At 44.6% G+C, this 23795-nt stretch overlaps 2 protein-coding genes across 3 annotated transcripts; both read left to right on the forward strand.

The window, feature by feature from the left end:
- Positions 1-3785: 3785 nt before the first annotated feature.
- LOC136963385 (butyrophilin subfamily 1 member A1-like) lies at positions 3786-8755 on the forward strand. 2 transcript variants are annotated; one of them, XM_067257507.1, is made up of 6 exons: positions 3786-3918; positions 4108-4163; positions 4893-5192; positions 5388-5687; positions 6347-6486; positions 6969-8755. In XM_067257507.1, the coding sequence occupies exons 1-6, from the start codon at positions 3908-3910 to the stop codon at positions 7035-7037; spliced, it is 876 nt and encodes a 291-aa protein (XP_067113608.1). In that variant the 5' UTR covers positions 3786-3907; the 3' UTR covers positions 7038-8755. The 2 variants fall into 2 exon arrangements, 1 of the variants encoding a protein (XP_067113608.1); XR_010878984.1 differs by lacking the exon at positions 4108-4163 and having other exon boundaries at positions 3790-3918.
- Positions 8756-19147: 10392 nt separating this feature from the next.
- piga (phosphatidylinositol glycan anchor biosynthesis, class A) lies at positions 19148-23364 on the forward strand. The gene is made up of 6 exons (XM_067257320.1): positions 19148-19898; positions 20314-20584; positions 20764-20896; positions 21301-21433; positions 21667-21873; positions 22195-23364. The coding sequence occupies exons 1-6, from the start codon at positions 19449-19451 to the stop codon at positions 22480-22482; spliced, it is 1482 nt and encodes a 493-aa protein (XP_067113421.1). The 5' UTR covers positions 19148-19448; the 3' UTR covers positions 22483-23364.
- The last annotated feature ends 431 nt before the right edge of the window (positions 23365-23795 follow it).

The raw sequence follows: 23795 nt of genomic DNA on the forward strand, positions 1-23795 counted from the left end.
TGCTGCCATCTATCGATATCTTCATCCTTTCTTGGTTAAAATGAATTTTGTATTAGGCTAAACGAGTAAAACGAATCTAGTCTTTGGCTATAAAACTTGGAATAGGGAATCAGGTGGCTGAGCGGTGAGGGAATCGGGCTAGTAATCCGAAGGTTGCCAGTTCGATTCCCGGTCATGCCAACTGACGTTGTGTCCTTGGGCAAGGCACTTCACCCTGCTTGCCTCGGGGAATGTCCCTGTATTCACTGTAAGTCGCTCTGGGTAAGAGCGTCTGCTAAATGACTAAATGTAATGTAAATGTGAATATGTTGATGACTACCCACTAGGGCTGTCCCGTATTTTGCGGGATGAAGCGAGGGTTGGCTTCTAGGGCTAGAGCGCTGAATGTTTTCTCAAAAGCCCCGAATCTTTTAGGTTAAAATTTGGGTTGTCATTTTCGGCAAATGTAATAATGTGTCCAACGTTAATATTACTTAAGGACCATTCATATATGGGAAATAAAATTCCCATGGTTCCCGCCTTAATATATTTGCCGTCCAATCAACGATTTTATTTCTTAAAACTGCCAGATACTCATGACAACTTAAGCTCAAAGCATATATCATTGGTTACGGGGTTACTGGGAGGGGGAAATAAATGTATCGTCAGCAACGGCAGCCATTGTTTTCCGAGGCGGAGCCAAAGCGGATGCCATGGAAGATTGCCTACAGTGTTAGATTTACAGCTTCGAATTGAAATCGGAGACGATATTATGAGTAAAGACAAGTTTCTTAATATGTGTTGTCAATATTGTCAATTAAAAGTCTAAACTTTTTACTTACGAAGATTTTTTTTGTGGGAGTGACGCGAGTTTTTTTCAGGAAAGAATTGCCTGTCCTGCCGTAACAGGTGTTGGACCGAATTCTCACTCCCCCGCAGAATCCCACTCCCCTACGCGTGAACGCGCACTGCCTTCCTAGCGTATTGCTAGTTGTAGTTTGACGAACCGAGGCGATTTTTACAAGCCTAGGTTGAGGAAACTGTCAGCAGGCTACTTAATTCATGTTTCATCAAAATATAAGTTATGTTGTGCTGCACTTGAGAGCCTATGCGATTTATTTGTTGTGCTACTCGTAAAATCCGAATGATTGTCTCAAAAAAGACGTACTTTGTAGTTTGACAAACCGAGGCGATTTTTACAAGCCTATAGGTTCCCTCGTCTTACGCCTGGGACACACTGCCTGCGATCGGCTGCGATCTGCTGCGACGCGCCTGGAAGCGCCTCCTTTTTTCTTTCGGCGCCCATGTTATCAAATGGGACCGACCACACTGGCTGCGAAGCGTTTCGGCAGCTGGTCGAATTTTTTCGCCAGACGCTTGCGAAATCGGCTGCAGGATGATTAAATACACCATATTAGTTAATATATTTGAATAAAAAAACATGTTATTAAGATTTTACTCCATTAATTATAGACTACGGTGAACATTTGTAAAGTTGTAGACTTTATAATTACACAATGTTGGTAACGAACGTCCTTTACATGTGGTTACCCTGATGAAAACGAATGAAAATAAACGGATTGATCCGTTGAGCTAGCATACCCGTAGTTGTTTTGTTTGTTTGTTTGAGAGAAACGAGTTGTCACGTGTTGCACACAACACACACGCAGACATAGCCTAAATAGCTAAAATCAGCATCAAATGAATTCTCGAAGTTGAAAAGCACAGGGAGTTGTTGTATGTCAGCAACAATTTTACAAGGACAACGTAGATAAGGATCAATGCTGGGATATAGCCAATGCCATGTTTATGTACCATGTCAGCGTAAAGGAAAGCTCAGAGTAGCTGAAAGGCTTGGTGACCGGCGCGGAGAAATGCGCGTCTGGTGTGAACAGCTTTTGCTCAGTCGTAGCCGATCGTGGCGCTGCGCGGCGCGTCCAGGCGCTTCGCAGCCAGTGTGTCCCAGGCGTAAGGCAGTGCGCGTTCACGCGTAGGGGAGTGGGATTCTGCGGGGGAGTGAGAATTCGTCCAAGGCAGGACAGGCAGTTATGACGGTAGTAGCACTGTTTAGCCTCGATTTGAGCAGATTTCTAGAAAACAACATTAACTAGCTAGATTATGTACACTGTAAGTTAAATGTACATGCCTTGTTTGGCCAATTCGGTCGATTGTGGAAGAAACTCGAAAAAAAATTGTTATCGAGGAGTATCCAGCCATAGCGCTAGCTACTTTTGGGGGAGGAGAATTCCGGTTTCCCCCATGTTTCCACTAGAATCAGAATCAGAATCAGAAAGGGATTTATTCGCCATGAAAATTTGCACAGACAAGGAATTTGCTTTGGCAGGAAGGTGCATACAATAAACATATACCTAAAATTTAAATATGTGGACTAACTGTACTAAAGGGGATTAGAATAGAATTAAATATACAATAATATATAAGTTGCCGTAAATTACAATATAAAAATACAAATATTACAAAAAATACAAACGTACAAGATACCATGTTGTAATGCAGTGCAAAAAGCAGAGTGTTTTAAGCAAGAAGTCATTTGAGTCAGTGTGGTCCCTTGGCCTTGTTGAAGAGGCCAACAGCGGAAGGGAAGAAACTGTTTTTGTGGCGTGAGGTATTGGTCCTGATAGACCGCAGCCTTCTGCCGGAGGGGAGTGACTGAAACAGTGAGTGTCCAGGGTGGGAGGAGTCGGCCACAATCTTCCTCGCTCGCCTCAGGGTCCTCGAGGTGTGCAGGTCCTCGAGGGTAGGCAGATTGCAGCCAATCACCTTCTCAGCAGTACGGATGATACGCTGCAGTCTGCTCTTGTCCTTGGCAGTGGCAGCAGCGTACCAGACGGTGATGGAGGAGGTGAGGATGGACTCAATGATGGCTGAGTAGAAGTGCACCATCATTGTCTTTGGCAGGTTGAACTTCTTCAGCTGCCGAAGGAAGTACATCCTCTGTTGTGCTTTCTTGATGAGGGAGCTGATGTTCAGTTCCCACTTGAGGTCCTGGGAGAGGATAGTGCCCAGGAAGCGGAAGGACTCCACAGTGTTGACTGGGGAGTCACACAGGGTGATGGGGGTGAGTGGGGCTGTGTTCCTCCTGAAGTCCACAACCATCTCCACTGTCTTAAGAGCATTGAGCTCTAAGTTGTTCTGCCTGCACCAGGTCACCAGGTTGGCCGCTTCCCACCTATAATCAGACTCGTCTCCACCAGAGATGAGCCCAATAAGGGTGGTGTCGTCCGCAAACTTCAGGAGTTTGACGGACTAGTCACTAGAATGGTCATAACTTTTAATCAAAATATGATATTTCTAATCTGTCTTCTGTTTTACATTGCCCACAGATTTGTGGATAGTCCACCTGCTCAAAGTTTTCCTCCATCTTGTAATTAAAGTGGTAAAAAATTAAGTTGTCTGATGAGGTATGGTGGATGGAGAAGTTTTTGTAAAAAAATGCCTGCCTGAAATCACCTTGATAAAATATGATTTTCCTTAAGTAATCATAGGCTATATTTATTCATATCATAAAAATCCCCTAGTTCTCCTCCAATATGGTATAAACAGTTAAGGTGTATGATTTAATATGAAAATTCATAAAATATGAATATTAATATGAATATCATATTTCAACAGCATATGGAATGTTTGTAATGATGGCTTAGGCAGGGTGGGGTTAAAGCTCCAAAATAAAGTTCGCATTGTCACGCAAAATCAGTTCTGACCTACAACGGAGCAATAGCCAGGTGGCCAGTACTTCCCAAGCTGAACCATGAGAGCGCGGAAGTGTGAGTGTGTGGGAGGGTGCTTGTGACAGCGTCAAGGGACTTTCAATTCTTATATAGGCCCACAACTTCTCATTTTTAATCGACACTCTATCCACCCAGCTCGAAGAGGAAGATCGGCGCATTTGCTCGGCTACATTAGAAAAATGACTTACGGGTAAGATAAATAATGAACATACATTTTGGGATTAACACAAAAGGTAGTGGTGTGCTATGTAGACGCTCGTAATTTAATCAAAACTTTATTAAACATTAACCATCATTTTCCACATTTGAAAGCCTATATCTGATCAAATTCCGGTGGACTGACTGGCTGTTCACACTATCCGTGTATTCTCACCTGCAGAACACAATTTGTCTGTCAAGCAGTCCTGGTGTTGGCTACACTTCTAACACTTGCAGGTAAGTTGGTTGTTGTACAGTCAGTGTAACCGTAAGCAATCAACCCAGGCTTGCGCATAGCCTTTTACACTAGGCAGAGTTGACATAGCGCTGGCATGTATTATTTGTATACTCCGCGGAAGTGTCATTCCGTACATTCTAGTTGTTAGTGAACCACTCCAAACTCCAAAAGTTTGTGGTAAGACTAGGATGTTAGATCATGTCTTCAGAATACCAAATCCAGACACATTACTCTCTAGTGTTGTTTTCCGAGGCGTTAAGAGATAGTCTGCCATGACCATGAATAATATAGATTGTTTGTCAATGAGAGCCACGTGCTCTTTGGTATGTAGCCTATATGAGCAGACAGTTTACAGAAAATACTAAACCTCTACATTGTTGAGCTATTGTCTCTTTTTTCAAGGTAGCATGTCTTGTTGGATTTGTTTACATAGCCTTAGTGTGAATATAGGCTGTCATTAAGTCACTCATTCATATGCAAAGGATTTTTTTGTTTCGCTGTGTGTGTGCTTGGTGCACTTATTATTAAGTAGACCAAGCATCAAAGCTGTTTAAAGATGTCATCCTATTAGTTTCTATGGAATGTGCATAGTGGCATCTTGTTACACAATATTCATCGCGGCCTTGGCCTCAAGACGAGGAACGAGAGGTGAGGGCTTGGGAAAACACCGGCATGGCAGGACTACACCAAGGACCTAGTTCTATACTACTTCTTTTCTTTCTCCACAGAAGCAGTGAAAGTCAAAGGCATTGTAGGTGGGAGTGTCCTGCTTAACTGCTCCTGCAATAACAGAGATCAAACCCAATTTCTTAACTGGCAGCTGGGCGAAACTATACCAGTACTACACAGCAAAACAGTAAATGACAAACATACACTTGGGGAAAGGTACACTGGCAGAGTGAACCTTTCCTCCTCCAAAGACTGCTCGCTCCTTATCTCTAATGTCAGCGTGGCAGACGAGGGGATTTACAAGTGCAGCTTCTTCAAGCCATACTACGACTATGAAGAAATTAATCTCAGTGTCTCTGGTGAGTCTTTGCCATCATTACTTCATTCTTAATTAATGTCCCCAACCATTCATTCATCCATCCACATCACAAATTGTAACGGCCATAAATGACTATTCATTACAAATCATATTGTAATAACTATACTGGGAGGCAATTTATTTAATGTGTAAGTCTGCATATTTGTTATTTATTAGTCCCCTCTTTTCTGCCCAGCGAGCTACCATGTGTGTATGGAACAGGTCACAGAGGAGACTCTGGAGGTCTCCAGAGGAGGACCCAAGATGTTTCAGTGTCAGGCTTCAGGAGGCTACCCAGAGAGCAAGATTCATTGGTACCTGAATGAAAAGCCTCTCCACAACTGCTCCAGGACAGACAGAAGCAGAAAGGACAATTTCACTGGACTTTTCCACCTTAGCAGCAACCTGACTATAGAGCTGAATGGAAGTGCAGACAGGCAGATCACATGTGGGATTGAGACCCTCGGCTTGTCAGACACGTCCAGCTGCAGCAGTGGTGAGTTGATAGATTTTACCTAAAAGCTTGAAAAGTAACTGGTGCCTCTCAACAGTCCTTATCTGGTTCAAAGAATACATTCATCCTTAACCATAACCCTCGCCTTGCCTTTGGCTCTCGATTCCTGTCAAAAAAAACAAGATACAACAAAAAAGTGAAATTTACCTGTCCCTGAGCTGTACAGAAAAACTGCTGTGAATGGTCTTTTTCAATTTCCGATTTTCTTGGAACCCAATTTTTTATGTAGATTGTTTTGTTGTAAGATAAGTGTTGGATCCTTCAGCGAACTCTGCAAACAGATGCTAGATATAGTACTGACATCTTACAACCCATGTAGTGAAGTCCACACCTTAGCCTTCCTTAGCCTTTAGGGATTTCTGGTTTAACACACTGAAATGAGCAGGGTATCATTGGGACGAAGATGTCTGACTGACACCCAATGATCACTCCTACTTGAGGACTGTACTATGTACAGACACAAACGTTTTCTCTTACAGTATGTACTGGCACAATTTACTAGCACTAGCACTTAAAGTGCTAGTTTGTTTGGAAGATATGTAATCCTCTACACCTGGATCATTGGATCAGCATGGATTACGTGGCCATAGCTTACTTCTGTTGACTGCTTTTTGACCTCCTCCTTCCAATCTTCCAATTAGATCTTCCAGTCTCTCCCCCAGGGAAGTCCCAGGGAAGCACTTCAACTTTCATGGCTACCAGTGTCTCTGTTCCTGTATGTGTGTTGGTGCTGCTCCTGGTTGTGTTGGCACTGGTGGTATGGCGGCACCAGATAAAAAAGGTGAGGCAAGTCCATTGTTATTTATTCTACACAAGATGTTATTGACTCATATCTTAAAATGAGGATATGTGGTTTGTTGAAGCATAACTATTGTTATTATTAGTTTTGTTGATTAGCAGCCATTAAACTGATTGTGATTGTGTGTCTGTGAGGTGGATCCATGTAATGATATCTTGTCGTTGCCAAAACCTTATTTGGTCCAATAAAGTTGAGTAATGAGTTAGACATAAACGCAATATTAATACACAATTTGCTATGACCTTTTTGAACTCATGAGCACCAAAATCTAAACACAAGGTTACAATTATTGAGAAATTCTGTGTAGAAACGTTGATATGAGATAAGCTTTGATGATTCACTCCACCACCTGGGCACAGTCATAACAAATAAACAGGCTGACCCTGAGTCAATCCTATGGCCAGTGTATTGTGGAATAGAGTATGCTGATTGATCTGGCTCCATATGATGTTTTGTATCATCAGCATTCATGCATCAAGAAGACAAGAATTCATCAAGAAGAAGTCAGGTGGCTGAGCGGTGAGGGAGTCTAGTAATCTGAAGGTTGCCAGTTCGATTCCCGGCCGTGCAAAATGACGTTGTGTCCTTGGGCAAGGCACTTCACCCTACTTGCTTCGGGGGGAATGTCCCTGTACTTACTGTAAGTCGCTCTGGATAAGAGTGTCTGCTAAATGACTAAATGTAAATGTAAGAAGAGATCGATTCCTTCCTGCCAGGCACGCCAGGAAATTAGTGCTCAATTGTTCTTCGACTTATGGAAGATAACCTGGAGGGCTTATCACTTAATGAGAGGAAATGACACAACTACTTGAGACAATGCTTGTTTTAGTACCAGCGAAGAGCAACATCATGACGTTGTTTGAATCAAGACTCAGGAACAAAGCAGCACCTTCCATATTTGGTTCTCACTGGGAAGTAACAGATACAACCACACAGTGGACCACTGTATGTGTCTCTAACCACACTGTGTGGCTGTCAGAGACAGATACTGTCCCCTAGCCCCTGTGGGAGTGATACAAATGGGACCAATCGGTACAAGGGTCAGGAAACACATGAAAGACAAATGGAATTACAGGTCAGGGTAAGACAAAAGCAAGGTGGTGGCTACTTGTTCCTGAACTTTGAGTACTAGATACAGGATGTAAGAAATAATGGCGGGGTGCTTTTTTTTGAGGAACTAAGAAACTGTAGCAAATTAGCAATAGTTGCTGAAAACCCTTTGAGAAATTCATAGATTTAGCCTATTTTTTGCTAAGTGCTTTTGAATGAGGAAGCTGTGCATGGAAGTGGTCTCGCCATGTCTTTAACCATGCTGTCAAAAACACGTCAACACGAAGCTTGGTGTCCAAGAAAAGTGGTGATATTAGGTGCGATAGACTTTTTCACATTGGACCGGCCCAACTACTGGAGCACGGTCATGTGGAAATTGTAAGAAATCATACAGACTGAGCTCTCCGAGTTCTAAGAGAGCCGTTTGAAAATACTTCAGTGAGGAAACGCAGACACTCTATGGCTTGAAGTACAAGGCTGAAAGTTAGGCTTTAGTTAATCCTCTGGGTGGTCTAGATTTAGGCTTAAATAAAAGAGAAATTTTGATTTAAGATGTACTTCACTCTATTCTAAGTCTGAGTGCAATCATGCTGTGAAAAGTGATCAAGTTAGTGCTACTTTGTAATGAACATTATTACCACAATTGCAAAAGGGTTTGTAAATATGTTCTCAATCTTAAAAGATGATTAAACTGTACTTTGCTAAATAATTCTTCTTTTCTGTGGTCATGTTCCACCATCATGTATTTTATTAAGTATAAATCATGTTATAAATTCCAAACAAATTGTCAGTTACTGTTGTGGTTTGGGTTGAGATCCTCAGCTTGAGACCTGATATGTCATCATAAACTAGTGCACTGTGCTTGTCTGCATACAGTATACCATAGACTGTACTCCACCAAAATTGTGACCCACTCAACAATGCTGTATATTCATAATCTCTTGAGATTCTCTATCAAAGTCAACAACGTGTGCAGTATGTTGTTTGGCTCCTACTGATTCAATCATTTTAAACAGTCGTATACACAAAGCCCTGCAAACGGTTTCAAATGACACTAAGATGGCAGATATAGTGAACTGTATCGTTATATATACAAAATCTGTAACAGCGTTTAGAATTCTACAAATGCATAAAACTAGATTATAAACTCTTACATGTTATGTTGACTTACACCCTTTCCTACTTTTTCATCCACCATTGGTGCAACAATAATGAATTGTGATTAAAGAATCAGTTAAATGACAAACTATTTCCTGGATGTGTTCCAACCAGAGCAAAGAGCACTTTCATTCACGGCTCAATCATGGAATATCAGCTGGAATAGTCATGTGTCATGTGACAGTTTGAACTGAAAGCTGAAAGTGAACTGAAAACTGAAAGTCTTCAGATCTTTGTTAGACTTACCAAGCTTTCACTTCCGAAACATGTCTTTCCCTATTCAGTCTATTTTTTGTATTTTTGGAGAAGGAATATCTCATGGTTTTCCCCTCCTTGCCATTGTGAATAGAAGGGAAATTCCCTTCTAGTATTGTATAATTGTAAAAGTTAGTTCGTTATCTGCCGCTTGTCCGGGGGTCGGGACGCGGGGGCAGCAACCTAAGCAGGGCCCAGACTTCCCTCTCCCCGGCCACTTCCAACAGTAAAGTTAATTGTAAAAGTGTATTATAGTTTTATTGTTTTATAGTTTAACTTCCCCAACATCAGCAGGCATGAATCTTAAGAACTGACAACTAATGCCAATTCCGCAAATTATGTATTTTAAGATAACACAGGTGTGGAGCATTGTGTTAATTTTCAACGTTTAGTCATGTGAGTAATGCTTTGAAAACAGTTTCTACAATTGAATGGATTTAGGCATTCATAAAATACTTAAATGGTTGTTAGTGCAGGTCCACTGACCTCCTATATGGAGGACCTGCACTGGTCCCCCATATATTTTACCAGAAGACCATTGTGGAAGAAATTGGGATTTCCTGTCTGCTTACATTAATCACTAATCAATAGAACTAGTCATTGGATACTAGTTACTACGTTTATTATGTAAGCTTGCTATTAATAACAGTATATTGTGTCTATGTGTCAGGTTAATAGATGTTCGGGGTCAGGAGAAAGTACTGGCTAAACGGTCCTTGTCATGACTACAAGGAGAGCTCCAACTATGAACTCTCTAGTGTGAGAGTTTACATTTACATTTACATTTATTCATTTAGCAGACGCTTTTATCCAAAGCGACTTCCAAGAGAGAGCTTTACAAAGTGCATAGGTCACTGATCATAACAACAAGATAGCCAAAAAAACATCGCGAGTAGCCAAAACATGAAGCACACATTGTGAACAACCAAAGTAAGTGCCAAAGGGAAGAACCATAAGAGCATGTAGTTAAACAAGTCACAACCAAACAACATGAACAGCTATAAGTGCAAGTGTACCTGTGGGAAAAAGCAAGCAACAGTAATAAAACAATATATCACAGCGAGAACCAAAAATTTAAATCAGTTACCACTAACCACAAGAGCAACAAGTCTCTAAGCAAGAGTCATTGTGATCCTTGAGGAAACTAACATCGGGTCAAGCGAACCGTTCCTAAGTACCGTTGTACTCCCGGAACAAGTGCGTCTTGAGCCTTTTCTTGAAGATGGAGAGACAGTCAGTGTCTCTGATGGAGGTGGGGAGTTGATTCCACCACTGGGGGGCCAGACAGGAGAAGAGCTTGTGTTGGGACCGGGCGGTCTTGAGCGGTGGGACCACCAGGCGGTTGTCTGAAGAAGACCGTAGGTGGCGGGTGGGGGTGTAAGGCTGCAGGAGAGACTTGATGTAGACGGGTGCAGTCCCGTTCACTGCTCGGAAGGTCAATACCAGGGTCTTGAATCTGATACGGGCCATGATAGGTAGCCAGTGGAGAGAGATGAGGAGCGGGGTAACATGGGAGCGTCTGGGTAGATTGTAGACCAGGCGGGCCGCCGCGTTCTGAATCCTCTGAAGAGGGCGGGTTGCACATGCTGGGAGACCAGCGAGCAGAGAGTTGCAATAGTCCAACTTGGAGAGGACGAGTGCTTGGACTAGCAGCTGGGTGGAGTGCTCAGACAGGTATCTCCTGATCTTCCGGATGTTGTAGAGGGTGAATCTACACGACCGGGAGACCGCAGCAATGTGGGCCGTGAGGGAGAGCTCGTCGTCCATGGTAACCCCAAGGTTCCTGGCAGAGGATGAAGGGGTCACCGTCGCAGATCCCAGGGTGATTGAGAGATCGTGGGAGATGGAGGGTTTAGCCGGGATGATGAGAAGTTCTGTTTTGGCGAGGTTCAGCTGGAGGTGGTGCTCGGTCATCCAGGCGGAGATGTCTGTGAGGCAGGCCTCAATCCTAGCTGAGATCCCCGGATCGGTCGGGGGGAACGACAGGTACAGCTGCGTGTCGTCAGCGTAGCAGTGGTAGGAGAAGCCATGGGAGGTGATGATTGGTCCAAGTGAGGTGGTGTACAGAGAGAAGAGGAGGGGTCCAAGGACGGAGCCCTGTGGGACACCAGTGGAGAGCTGGCGAGGGCCCGACAGTTTGCCTCCCCAGGAAACCTGGTAGGATCTTCCCGACAGGTAGGATGAGATCCACTGGAGTGCAGTGCCAGTGATGCCCATCTCAGAAAGTCTGGCGAGCAGGATCTGGTGGTTAACCGTATCAAACGCTGCAGAAAGGTCCAGCAGAATGATAACGGATGACCTGGAAGCCGCTCTGGCAGACTGGAGGGCAGTGGTGACTGAAAGGAGGGCAGTCTCTGTGGAGTGGCCAGTCTTGAAGCCCGATTGGTTGGGGTCAAGCAGGTTGTTCTGAGAGAGAAAGTTAGACAGTTGGTTAGATACAGCACGTTCAATTGTTTTTGAAAGGAAGGGTAACAGTGATACCGGTCTGTAGTTCTGGAGAACGGCAGGGTTAAGGGAGGGTTTTTTGAGTAGAGGGGTAACTCTAGCCTGTTTGAAGGCAGAGGGGAAGGTGCCAGAGGTGAGAGAGGAGTTTAGGACATGGAGAAGAAAAGTTATGATGGAGGGGGAGATGGTTTGAAAGAGAGGGGAGGGTATAGGATCAAGGGGACAGGAGGTGGGGCGATGAGAGAGAATGAGGTCAGAGATCTCTGTCTCAGACAGGGGAGAAAAAGAGTTTAGACATTTAGTTGGGTCAGTCATGGAGGGTGAGAGGGTAGGAAAGGTGGGTTTAGGGAACCGACTGCTAATGTCGGCGACTTTTTTCTCAAAGAAGGAGGAGAAGTCGTCTGCTGTCAGGGTGGAGGGAGGGGGTGGGGGAGGTGGGTTAAGAAGGGTGGAGAAGGTAGAGAAAAGTTTGTGGGGGTTTGAAGCAGAGTTAATTTTGTTCAGAAAGTAGAGGGTTTTAGCACCAGTTATGTGAGAAGAGAAGGATTTGAGGAGGGAGTGATACTTATCAAGGTCCAGACCGCCTTTGGACTTGCGCCATCTCCTCTCGGCTGCCCGAAGGGTGGACCGTTCTTCACGAATAACATCCGTAAGCCACGGGCAGGAGGGAGAAGATCGTGCAGGCCTGGTTGACAGGGGACAGAGAGAGTCAAGTGATGCAGTTAAAGTGGTTAACAAGGTGTCGGTGGCAGTGTTAGTGGGGTGGGACGAGAACTCGTCAATGGGGGGGAGGGAGGATGTTACAATAGAGGAGAAATGGGAGGGGGATAGGGAGCGGAGGTTGCGCCGGAAAGTTACAAGGGGAGGGGAGGTAGAAGGAGTTGGAGGGAGAGAGATAGAGAATTGGATAAAGTAGTGATCAGAAATATGCAGTGGGGTTACAGAGGTTAAGTCAGTGATACAGTTACGTGTCAGGATGAGGTCTAGCTGTTTGCCTGCCTTGTGGGTCGCCGGTGTGCTCAGCAGCGTCAGGTCGAAGGAGGTCAGGAGAGACAAGAAGTCGACGGCCTGAGTTCCTTGGAGGTGGATGTTGAAGTCCCCAAGGACTATCAGGGGGGTTCCATCATCCGGGAGGACGCTGAGGAGCATGTCCAGCTCCTCCACAAAGTCGGCTAGCGGGCCTGGTGGGCGATAAAGAACAATTAAGCATGCTTTGATAGGATCAGTTAGCATCGCATAATGGTGTTCAAATGAAATTAAAGAGGGTCCTTCGGCTTTCGGAGCTGAGAGAGACCTGGTTGAGACCTAAGCTTGGTGTTGTGTTGTCATTTATGGTCAGAAGACTGGTTTTCTCTCCCAATCTGCAGATTGATAAATACGTATTAAAATCCAGAACTCAACTGAACTTAGTCACTCCGTTTATGAAGAGACGGACAAACACTTTCTTCATCACCATCACACAATAATGTAGTGCACTGAACAAAAACCCTAACTTGTTTATTCAATCTGTATGTTATGATAAAGCCCCCCTTGTTAGTTTCAAAAGCAGAAAATTATCTCTAAACCAGTTTGCTCACATTAGAGCTCAATAGAAAGTTGCGTGTTGGCTGGCTGCTTCTGCATGCTATTTGGGAGTTTCCATGATGATCCGGAGAATGTGGAAAATATTTCGCAACATCTGTTTCAACAAATCCAGTTTTGTATGTTATACTTCAACATGGGATTTTCCTTAGTTTATAACCACTTTGAGATTAAAGTTGTACTTGACTAGTACTTGAAAATTCAATTTCCTTTTGCAAATACTGAACAAAAACACATAGAAGAAATGACCGTATCATAGGCCTATAATAAATATTTAGGATACATTATTAAAATCAGTAACTGTAATAGATTAGAATTATGCAGTACCTAGGGCTACATTTACATTTAGTCATTTATCAGACGCTCTTATCCAGAGCGACTTACAGTAAGTACAGGGACATTCCCCCGAGGCAAGTAGGGTGAGGTGCCTTGCCCAAGGACACAACGTCATTTGGCACAGCCGAGAATCGAACTGACAACCATCTGATTAGTAGCCCAATTCCCTAACCGCTCAGCCACCTGACTCCCTAGAGTCAGGTGGCTGGCTAGACAACTAATACTGACTGGTTAAAAACTAGTTAGTTTCCAATCATTTAAAATTTGTTTTCAAACTTCATTATGAGGTAAGGCAAATGCCTCCGATACAAATAGTCGTCCCTCTATATGAAAAAATGCTTTCTAATGAAAAGTTGTGCATGAGGGTAAAAAAAGAAGCAACATAGCTTATTAATGGAGTACAGTAGATCAAAAGCTCTGACACTTAAAGCTATGACTTCCATTTAATTATCTAACATTTAACCAATTTAACCCTGTAAGACCCGGTTGTAAAATTACAACATAAACATTTTAGCTCCCCAAAAAACACATTTGCACCTTTAAAAAAAAATACATTTACATAGCCCAGTGGTTCTCAATCCTGGAGATGGAGATTGGATGAATGGGGGTCTCATAGGGAACAGAGGTTGGAAGTAGCCTAATGAACAGAGGGATGTAAGTCGGTCTCTGTGCTTAGATGTTTCCCTGCTCCCGAGGACCAGGATGGGTCCTATTGTCTTGCCTTACAAGATGCCATTGGATAAATAGGTGCATTCTGGGACTGGGACATGTTCACGACTGCTACCAATAGTCTGGATGAGCTCACAGAGGCTGTGACATCATACATCAGCTTCTGTGAGGACTGCTGTATACCAACACGCACCAGGGTAAGCTACAACAACGACAAACCCTCAATGCTCTTAAGCAACTCTCCTGGGCCCGCCTCCAATAAACTTGTTCACCCCTTCAGTGAAACACAAACAGATCAATGAACCCGATGAGAGCAAGAAAAGCTCTCCTTTCATCACTCCATCTCCTTGACCCTCCCCTTTCATCTCTCCATAATCCAATCCCTTCACTTCCTCCAGTGTTACCAGTGAAACAAACAAGACCTTTGACCCTACCTATCCGGAACAATGTGTCAGACACAGACAGCCTTGAACTCTGACCTGACAGAGTAAATTGGAACAGAGGTCAACAAGGGGGCAGTGGGTCACTAAGGCCGTTTTTGAATCTCGAAAAGTGACCCTCTTTTCTCCTCTCCTTGAGGTAAGCTCTGCTCTAACCTGGTTGAACGTGTGTAACTAGGAGACCCAGGACTAAGTTCCAGCATGAAAGTTGACAGCTTCCCACGTTAGGGTAAATGTTGTGGTGGAACACTTTGTTCGTAAAGATAGATTATAAATATAAGGTATTGAAGCCACAGACTACAAACTAGCAACTCCCACTCAGTTTATAAAGATTATATTTATGGTTAGTGGTCTGCCTAATGTATAGATAGAAATCCTTGACCAAGCATGAAAAACAATGACGTATTTGTGAGATCAATCTTCAAAGCTTTATTTTTTTACTTCTTAGAATGAATCATGTTCAGATGTACAACTAAAATCACAAGTTTTTTCACTAAAATTAAAACAATACAGAGTACGACCAATGAGAGAACATGATAACCACCTCTACCAAACATTCCACCTAAATTCCCCAGAATCAGGATACATCCTACATTACACACATCCTCCAACCTTAGACAAACATAAAGTAATAGGCTGCATGGTCCACCCAATACAAGCGATAGACGTATTGTGTTTGGACGACACAAAGCAGTGTCACAACCCTACCACTGCACCACCCTGCTGTCTTCTGTAAACAAACACAAGCCACACATGACAAACACGTCAAATCATAAAAGATGGAGAAATCCATTGTTGCTCTCTCTCCTCCGTCCACTCTCTCTTTCTCTCCTTTTTTATCCCACTTACTCTGTCACTCTTTGTTGCACTCAGTGGGCCCGTGTCGGGCCCAGTTCTGGTTGCAGGAACTGCTTGCTCACCCAGAACCACAGCTCCAGTACTTCAGTCTTAGCCATACAAATGGAGAGGAGGCACATCCTGCAACCTGATCAACACAGTTCTGTAGCTAGGAATCGGTGTGCGTTTCTATTTTTATGATAACATTTGATTTTTACATCTTGGGGCGAGATTAATACAAATAAATACAATAAGACGGAATAATAAATACATATTTGTAATGTAGTACCACAGTGCATGTCTCTAATGGGATGAATCTGTCTCTCCAGCCACCCTCAAGCACTGCGCTGACCAGCTGTCTCCGGTGTTTACCTACATCTTTAACACCTCCCTTGAGACATAACATGTGCCAGCCTGTCTCAAGTCCTCCACCATCATCCCTGTGCCCAAAAAGCCAAAGCCAACAGGACATAATGACTACAGACCCGTTGCCCTGACCTCTGTGGTAATGAAGTCTTTCGAGCGCCTGGTGCTGGCACACCTTAAATCCATCGCTGACCCTCTACTGGACCCCCTGCAGTTTGCCTACAGAGCCAACAGGTCTGTGGACGATGCAGTTAACATGGCCCTCCACTTCACCCTACAGCACCTGGACTCCCCAGCATCCTATGCCAGGATCCTGTTTGTGGACTTCAGCTCTGCCTTCAATACCATCATCCCCGCCCTGCTTCAGGACAAGCTCTCCCAGCTGAACGTGCCTGATTCCACCTGCAGGTGGATCACAGACTTCCTGTCTGACAGGAAGCAGTGCGTTAAGCTGGGAACACAAGTCTCTGACTCCCGGTCCATCAGCACCGGATCACCTCAGGGCTGCGTCCTTTCTCCTCTGCTCTTCTCCCTGTACACCAACAGTTGCACCTCCAGTCATCCGTCCGTCAAACTCCTGAAGTTTGCGGACGACACCACCCTTATTGGGCTCATCTCTGGTGGAGACGAGTCTGATTATAGGTGGGAAGCGGCCAACCTGGTGACCTGGTGCAGCCAGAACAACTTAGAGCTCAATGCTCTTACAGTTTTTCTCCATTGCTTTGGCTCAATTCTTGAAACAGAAATGACATTCTCAAAGCTCTAAGTGCATTTGGCAAAATAGCCTATATGGTTCAGCACAAATACATAGATCACCTTCAAAAGGTCATATCTCACCCAAAACAGTTAACTCATGCTTCAAAACCAAATCATTTTCTCATATAAATAGTCAGTGCCCCCAAAATGAAAAGTTCCTTCTCGATTGCTTTGGCCCATCTCTCGAGAAAAAAGAGGACATTCTCAAAGCTTTAAATACATTTGCCAAAATAACCTACATGGTTCAGAAAAACACCATGGCACACCTGCAAAGGGTCATCTTTCTCCTAAAACAGACAACTCATCAGTCAAAACTTAATCCTTTTCTCATACAAATAGTCAGTGCCCCCAAAATGAAAAGTCCCTTTGGCATTGTGTAAACACTGCCGGTCAAAATGATTAGATGTTTTGTCAGTATGGCAGTAGACCTTAAACATCACTCACCTGCTCATCCTCACGCTCCTGTCTGTCTGGCCACAGATTTCATCGACATCACATCTGATGTTCTCCCTTGCAATGCAACAGGGGAAGAATCATTGTGCATGCCGCAACCATCCCCTACACTGATCTGCTGTGACATCATCACAAGCAGCATCCATTGCCTGGAACAGGGACCTCTGGTTTTGAGCCCAATGCTCATAGACCCTCCACCTACATGCAGAAAAAAACTCCTCGATAGGATTGAGGAATGGGGAGTAAGGTGATAAGAGCACCATAAGCATTCTTGGATGGGCAGTGAACCCTGATGAATGGGCCACAGTGGAAGCTTACATTGTCCCACACAATGACAAATGTAAGCAAGTGAGGCCCTACCAAACCCCTCTCATGTAGAGGGATAAGATCGGAGTGCAGGTGGTCCAAGAACACCAGGTGCTTCTGGGTATTGTATGGGCCAAGACAGGGAATGTGGGTGAATACACCATTCTCTGAAATGGCAGCACACATGGTGATGTTGCCTCCGAGCTGGCCTGGGACAAGCTCTATATATTTGATGGAAGCATTTATACTCCTGGATAGCTCCTGTCAGCTAACTAAACTTACTGTGTGATTGGATGTGTCCCCTTGTTTAGTAAACTTCTAGTTGCACCTGACAATGACTGTAACCAGTTGATCCAAGAGATCCATATTACAGTATATACCATGATGTTTTTCATGGTATTATGTGCCTGAAAGATTTTGACAGTGGAGTGAACTATTGGGCAGGTGATGATGTACACAAGGAAATTATGCCAATATGTTTTGCAGCGAATAACCACTTGACTGAGAAGCAACAGTCAGTTTAGACCAGCAAGATATATTCAATTGGTAATTGGCCTAACTGAAGGCAATGGTACTTAACCATTTCAAAGATGTGCTAAATCATTTTAAATTTGTGCAAACTGTAGGCAATTGCACTTGTCATTTACGAGGATGTGCTAATACAATTGCAATTTGATTAAAGGAATGAAAAATTCCAATAGTTTGTGAACAAGTGCCCAGTGGTTTGGAGGTTTGCACGTGTTGTTTTGAGAATGTCATTTCTGTTTCGTGAAATGATCCAAAGCAATGGGGAAAAACTGTAAGACAGTGGAGATGGTTGTGGACTTCAGGAGGAAAACAGCCCCACTCACCCCCATCACCCTGTGTGACTCCCCAGTCAACACTGTGGAGTCCTTCCGCTTCCTGGGCACTATCCTCTCCCAGGACCTCAAGTGGGAACTGAACATCAGCTCCCTCATCAAGAAAGCACAACAGAGGATGTACTTCCTTCGGCAGCTGAATAAGTTCAACCTGCCAAAGACAATGATGGTGCACTTCTACTCAGCCATCATTGAGTCCATCCTCACCTCCTCCATCACCGTCTGGTACGCTGCTGCCACTGCCAAGGACAAGAGCAGACTGCAGCGTATCATCCGCACTGCTGAGAAGGTGATTGGCTGCAATCTGCCTACCCTCGAGGACCTGCACACCTCGAGGACCCTGAGGCGAGCGAGGAAGATTGTGGCCGACTCCTCCCACCCTGGACACTCCCTGTTTCAGTCACTCCCCTCCGGCAGAAGGCTGCGGTCCATCAGGACCAATACCTCACGCCACAAAAACAGTTTCTTCCCTTCCGCTGTTGGCCTCTTCAACAAGGCCAAGGGACCACACTGACTCTAATGACTTCTTGCTTAAAACACACTGCTTTTTGCACTGCATTACAAAATGGTATCTTGTACATTTGTATTTTTTGTAATATTTTTATTTTTGTATTTTTATATTGTAATTTACGGCAACTTATATTTTATTTTATTGTATATTTAATTATATTCTAATCCCACTTAGTACTGCTAGTTTATGTACCCTTAGTATAGATAGTCCACATATTTAAATTTTAGGTATATGTTTATTGTATGCACCTTCCTGTCAAAGCAAATTCCTTGTCTGTGCAAACTTTCATGGCGAATAAATCCCATTCTGATTCTGATTCTGATTCGAAACCTAAATAGGTGCTGCATGAAACCTATTGTGGTCTTTAAAAGTAAAAATATATTAGCAATTAGAGAGCTAAAGGTGTCGTTGTAATTTTACAACCAAGGGTCTTACAGGGTTAAATGTAAAGGAACATGCAATAATTGGTAATAGATTAAGACTTTACATGGTTTGTGCTGGATACGTCTTGGGGCTTTTGAAAGCAAGAGGAAGTGAGTAATCTGACGCGGACCAGGAAGTGTTTTCCCTGGCTTTGTATTGTGTTTTATAGCGAGCTAAATGCTTGCTAGCAATGAAGATCGAGCGAGGAAGACTTTGATAACTGCGAATATTCAATTTGGCTTTGTTTGGAAGATAAGATTATCATCGCAAAACCAACTGGTTTGTCAAGCAATATTATTTGGGTGCTGTTGTTAGCCAGCCTAATAGTGTACTGCTATATTAGTATGTATCCAGGTTGGATTTAGCAATCAACTCAAGCAAAGTATGTCATTCTTCTTCCTGTTTGTGTACGTCATATGTTTTGGTGCCTTCACCAGTCATGCTAGATGTCTACCGCTTGAATGACAGACGTACATAACCCCACCTGTAGCCTCCACCATGGGCCAAAGAAGAAGAGGGGTGGCTGTGCACCTCCCCACCACAAGCAAAGGCTCTGATGTCCCCACCGCTACGGCCACTTTCCGCGGCTCCGCCAAACACAACATTTGCATGGTGTCTGACTTCTTCTATCCTAATATGGGTGGAGTGGAGAGCCACATATACGAGCTGTCCCAATGTCTCATTGAGAAAGGGCACAAGGTGGTTGTGGCCACCCATGCTTATGGCAACAGGACAGGGATTCGCTACCTGACCAATGGGCTCAAGGTGTACTACCTGCCCCTCCAGGTGATGTACAACCAATCTACCATCACCACCTGCCTCCACAGCCTGCCTTTGCTGCGCTGTGTGTTCGTCAGGGAGCGCATCTCTGTGGTGCATGCGCACAGTTCCTTCTCCGCCATGGCCCATGATGCACTGTTCCACGCCAAGACCATGGGTATCAACACCGTGAGTGGCTTTCTGTGACGATTAAGTTGAACTTGAGTTATTCTAATCCTAACCAGGTCTTCCCTGACGACCTTGTTCCAAGTGGGGATATGAACACATATGTAGTAGGAAGAAGGGAGACCAGAGAGAAAAGAATGAATGAGATGGAGATTGTATGAATGGGGGTCTCATAGGGAACAGAGGTTGGAAGTAGCCTAATGAACAGAGGGATGTAAGTCAGTCTCTGTGCCCAGTGCCCTCTTTCTCCAGGAGCCTCGGTGTCATGCTACAGTACAACTGATAGAATGATAACATTGTTATGTTTTCAAAACGTCCCTATATATACGTTCCCTCGCTCTGCAACTTCCACTTGGCCCTACATATCTATGTCTTGTGGATATAGATGCTTAAAGTGTGGGACCTTTCTATGTTCCAGGTGTTCACCGACCACTCTCTCTTCGGATTCGCTGACGTGAGCTCAGTGCTGACCAATAAGCTACTGACGGTGACGCTGTGCGACACCAATCACATTGTGTGCGTGTCGTACACCAGCAAGGAAAACACGGTGCTGAGAGCGGGGCTCAACCCAGAGATCGTCTCTGTCATCCCCAATGCCGTGGAGCCCACAGACTTCACCCCTGACCCATCCCAACGCCAAGAGGACTCCATCACCATAGTGGTGGTCAGCCGCCTCGTCTACCGCAAAGGTAAGCGAGTGGATTACTGTGTTGTCCGTGTGTGTGTGTGTTTTGGATTGATATGAGGGATGCTGTTTTGATACTTCAGATCCGAGAAGGATGACAGGACTCTAGTGGTGATGTTGTGGATTGTAGATATTGCAAAGGAATGTGCGCGTTCACGAACGGGTTCCCATGTTAACCTGCAGGTATTGATCTCCTCGGTGGTATTATTCCAAAACTCTGTCTGAAACATCCTGATCTACATTTCCTCATTGGGGGAGAGGGGCCAAAGAGGATTGTGTTGGAGGAAGTGCGAGAGAAATACCAGCTCCATGACAGGTACGTCGTGTTAAGTAACCGCGTTGTCTGTTGGCAATGGTCCGTTTTAAATGAACTGACGCAGAGGAATGTTTGGTACCTGTTTGTTTGGTACCTGTTTAGGCTTTTTGGCACAGTTTGAGTTTCTGTGTGTGGGTGGGTTAACCTGTCTTGACCCGCTCTGTGTTATTGATGTTATGTGGGTCAGATGGCTGAGCGGTTAGGGAATCGGGCTATTAATCAGAAGGTTGCCAGTTCGATTCCTGGCCGTGCCAAATGACGTTGTGTCCTTGGGCAAGGCACTTCACCCTACTTGCCTCGGGGGAATGTCCCTGTACTTACTGTAAGTCGCTCTGGATAAGAGCGTCTGCTAAGTGACTAAATGTAAATGTAATGTGTTTGCCCCCCCCCCCCCCCCCCCCCAGGGTCCGTCTGCTCGGGGCTCTGGAACACAAAGACGTGCGAGGAGTTCTGGTGCAAGGCCACATCTTCCTCAACACCTCCTTGACAGAGGCCTTCTGCATGGCCATAGTGGAGGGGGCCAGCTGTGGTCTACAGGTGGGTCTCCTGTCACAGCACCGACTGTACAGCCGACTAGAAAATGTCTTGGCGTTAGTGGATCAAAGATCCGATTGGATCCATGGAAGCGCCTGGTGCAGCTGCGGTATGAGAACTTTCTTGAGATCGTGTATGACTTGATCAAACGATTGTGTGTGTGTGTGTGTGTGTGTGTGTGTGTGTGTGTGTGTGTGTGTGTGTGTGTGTGTGTGTGTGTGTGTGTGTGTGACTAGGTGGTCAGCACCCGAGTAGGGGGCATCCCGGAGGTTCTGCCGGAGGATCTGATCACCCTCTGCGAGCCCAACGTGCGTTCTCTGTGCGAAGGCCTGGAGAGCGTCATCGCCAGGCAACGGGCGGGCACCGTCCCCTCGCCCGCCTCCATCCACGCCCGGGTGGGCACCCTTTACACCTGGAGGAACGTGGCCGAGCGGACGGAAAAGGCACGGCCCCTTTTTGAGCACGAGCTTGCGACCCTCGTGCCTCCTTTTTTCCTGTAGGGATCACTGATTTGATGTGATTGGATATGTGTCAGCTGTGTTGAGGAGCACCCGCGTTGACCTGTTCTGCCGTGTTGTGTCTGAGATTTCTTACAGAAGAGAAGGAAAGGAGGGAGAAATGTTAAGTACATGAATGGGGCTACGTCGTCTAGCCAGGGGCAAACTAAGCTTTCTACGGTGCAGCTAAAATGTAGTCTCCTACTCCCTCCAATGTGACTGAGATGGTGGCTGTATGAGACTAAACTGTTGCCTCCTCTCCCCTAGGTCTATGACAAGGTGGTGGGACAGGAGGTCCTTCCCCTGGACAGAAGGTTGTTCAGATTGAGGTCTCACTGTGGCCCCGTGGCCGGCGCCATCTTCTCCTTCATGGCCATCCTTGACTTCCTCTTCCTGCTCCTCCTTCAGTGGCTCCGCCCAGACAGTGTCATGGACGTTGCCATGGACGCCACAGGCCCCCAGGGGCGGTGGCGGAGGGTATTGGATTGTAGAAAAAGTATTACTTCGAAAAGTGCCATGACGAAGGACCCAGCTGTGGGCCAGACCAGATTATGACATTGGCCAACCTGCAGCACAGCCACACACTCCTAAACAATCCTACTGACATCTAGAGACACTACTACCCCTACTAGTAGGAGTGTAAGTGTAACTGACTGTTATGATCTGTAGGTGCTTAACAAGCATTCAACTGTGTTCAGACCACTGGTGTTGCATATCAATAGAGTACCACTTTAAGGACCATCTGTAGATTGCTTCTCACATTAAAGCGACGCCAGTTTGTCTTGCTCAGGTAAAGATGGGTGTGGATAAGGTTAGGACTTAAACATCACATAGAGATCCAACTTTTTTAAACCCTTGCTTTAATCCTGGAAAATTGTATTTTTAGATTCCTTTTTTGGTTTACTGCACTGAATAAAGAAGGGAGGGGGGGGGGGTGATAGTACTGGATCGTCCAGTGAGAAAGGAAGGAAAGGATACTTGCCATTCAGAGACCAAGGAAGAAGCACTCCTAGTGTTTGCTACAACAGGAATTCAGGATCAATTGTGTTTGTACTCAGACCTTACAATGTTCCTATTTCGGTGTTTCATATATTTACAAAGTTTCCATCTCTAATTTATACAACTTGGATTAGTTTTCAGATTATGATTTCATTGATGTTTGTCATGACTCAGGAGGCATCTTTGTTTAGGACTCATGTAATGGATATCTTTATGCAAATCAAGGCTTTTTGGTCTGTGTGAAATGAGGGAAAAATCTGTTTTATTATATTTTCTTTTGGGAAATCAAATAATGTACTACCTGTCATTGCTTTTAATAGTGGTGGGTGTAAGATCATATTATTGGAAGATGTATCCTGATATTGTCTTTGGCACAGTTTTCTGAGTTGCTTTGCAAAGTTACTAACGTCAACCCTCCTGAAGATTAAATCATTGTGTACATGACATCTTTCAGCATATGTTGTCCTGGGAAAAACAAGCATACAGCACAACACATATAGTAGCTGAGAAAAAGAACCTGGCATTTGCATTCTAAGCCAGTGGAATGTGGCTCATTCATACTTTATCTCCATAATCGCTTATGGAGACGTATGAATGAGCCAGTGACTGTAAAAACAAGTATGTGTGCAGACATAGATTTTCAACCAGATATACCGGTTTATCGTCAAGTACGTTTTCACTTACAATTTGCTTGAGTGATATTTGGGATATATAGAATGAGCTTGGGCTTGGGTTTGAATTATGTTGTCAACATAATATACAGGATATAGTAAGTGCAGCAGATAATCAAGGACTAAAAGTGCACAGTTGCAACCGTATTACAGTGATTAGAGCTAAGGAACGGCCTGTCTTCTATGAGACAGTGCTAC

The sequence above is a fragment of the Osmerus mordax genome, chromosome 2 (genome assembly GCF_038355195.1).
Source record: "Osmerus mordax isolate fOsmMor3 chromosome 2, fOsmMor3.pri, whole genome shotgun sequence".
Lineage (NCBI taxonomy): Eukaryota > Metazoa > Chordata > Actinopteri > Osmeriformes > Osmeridae > Osmerus > Osmerus mordax.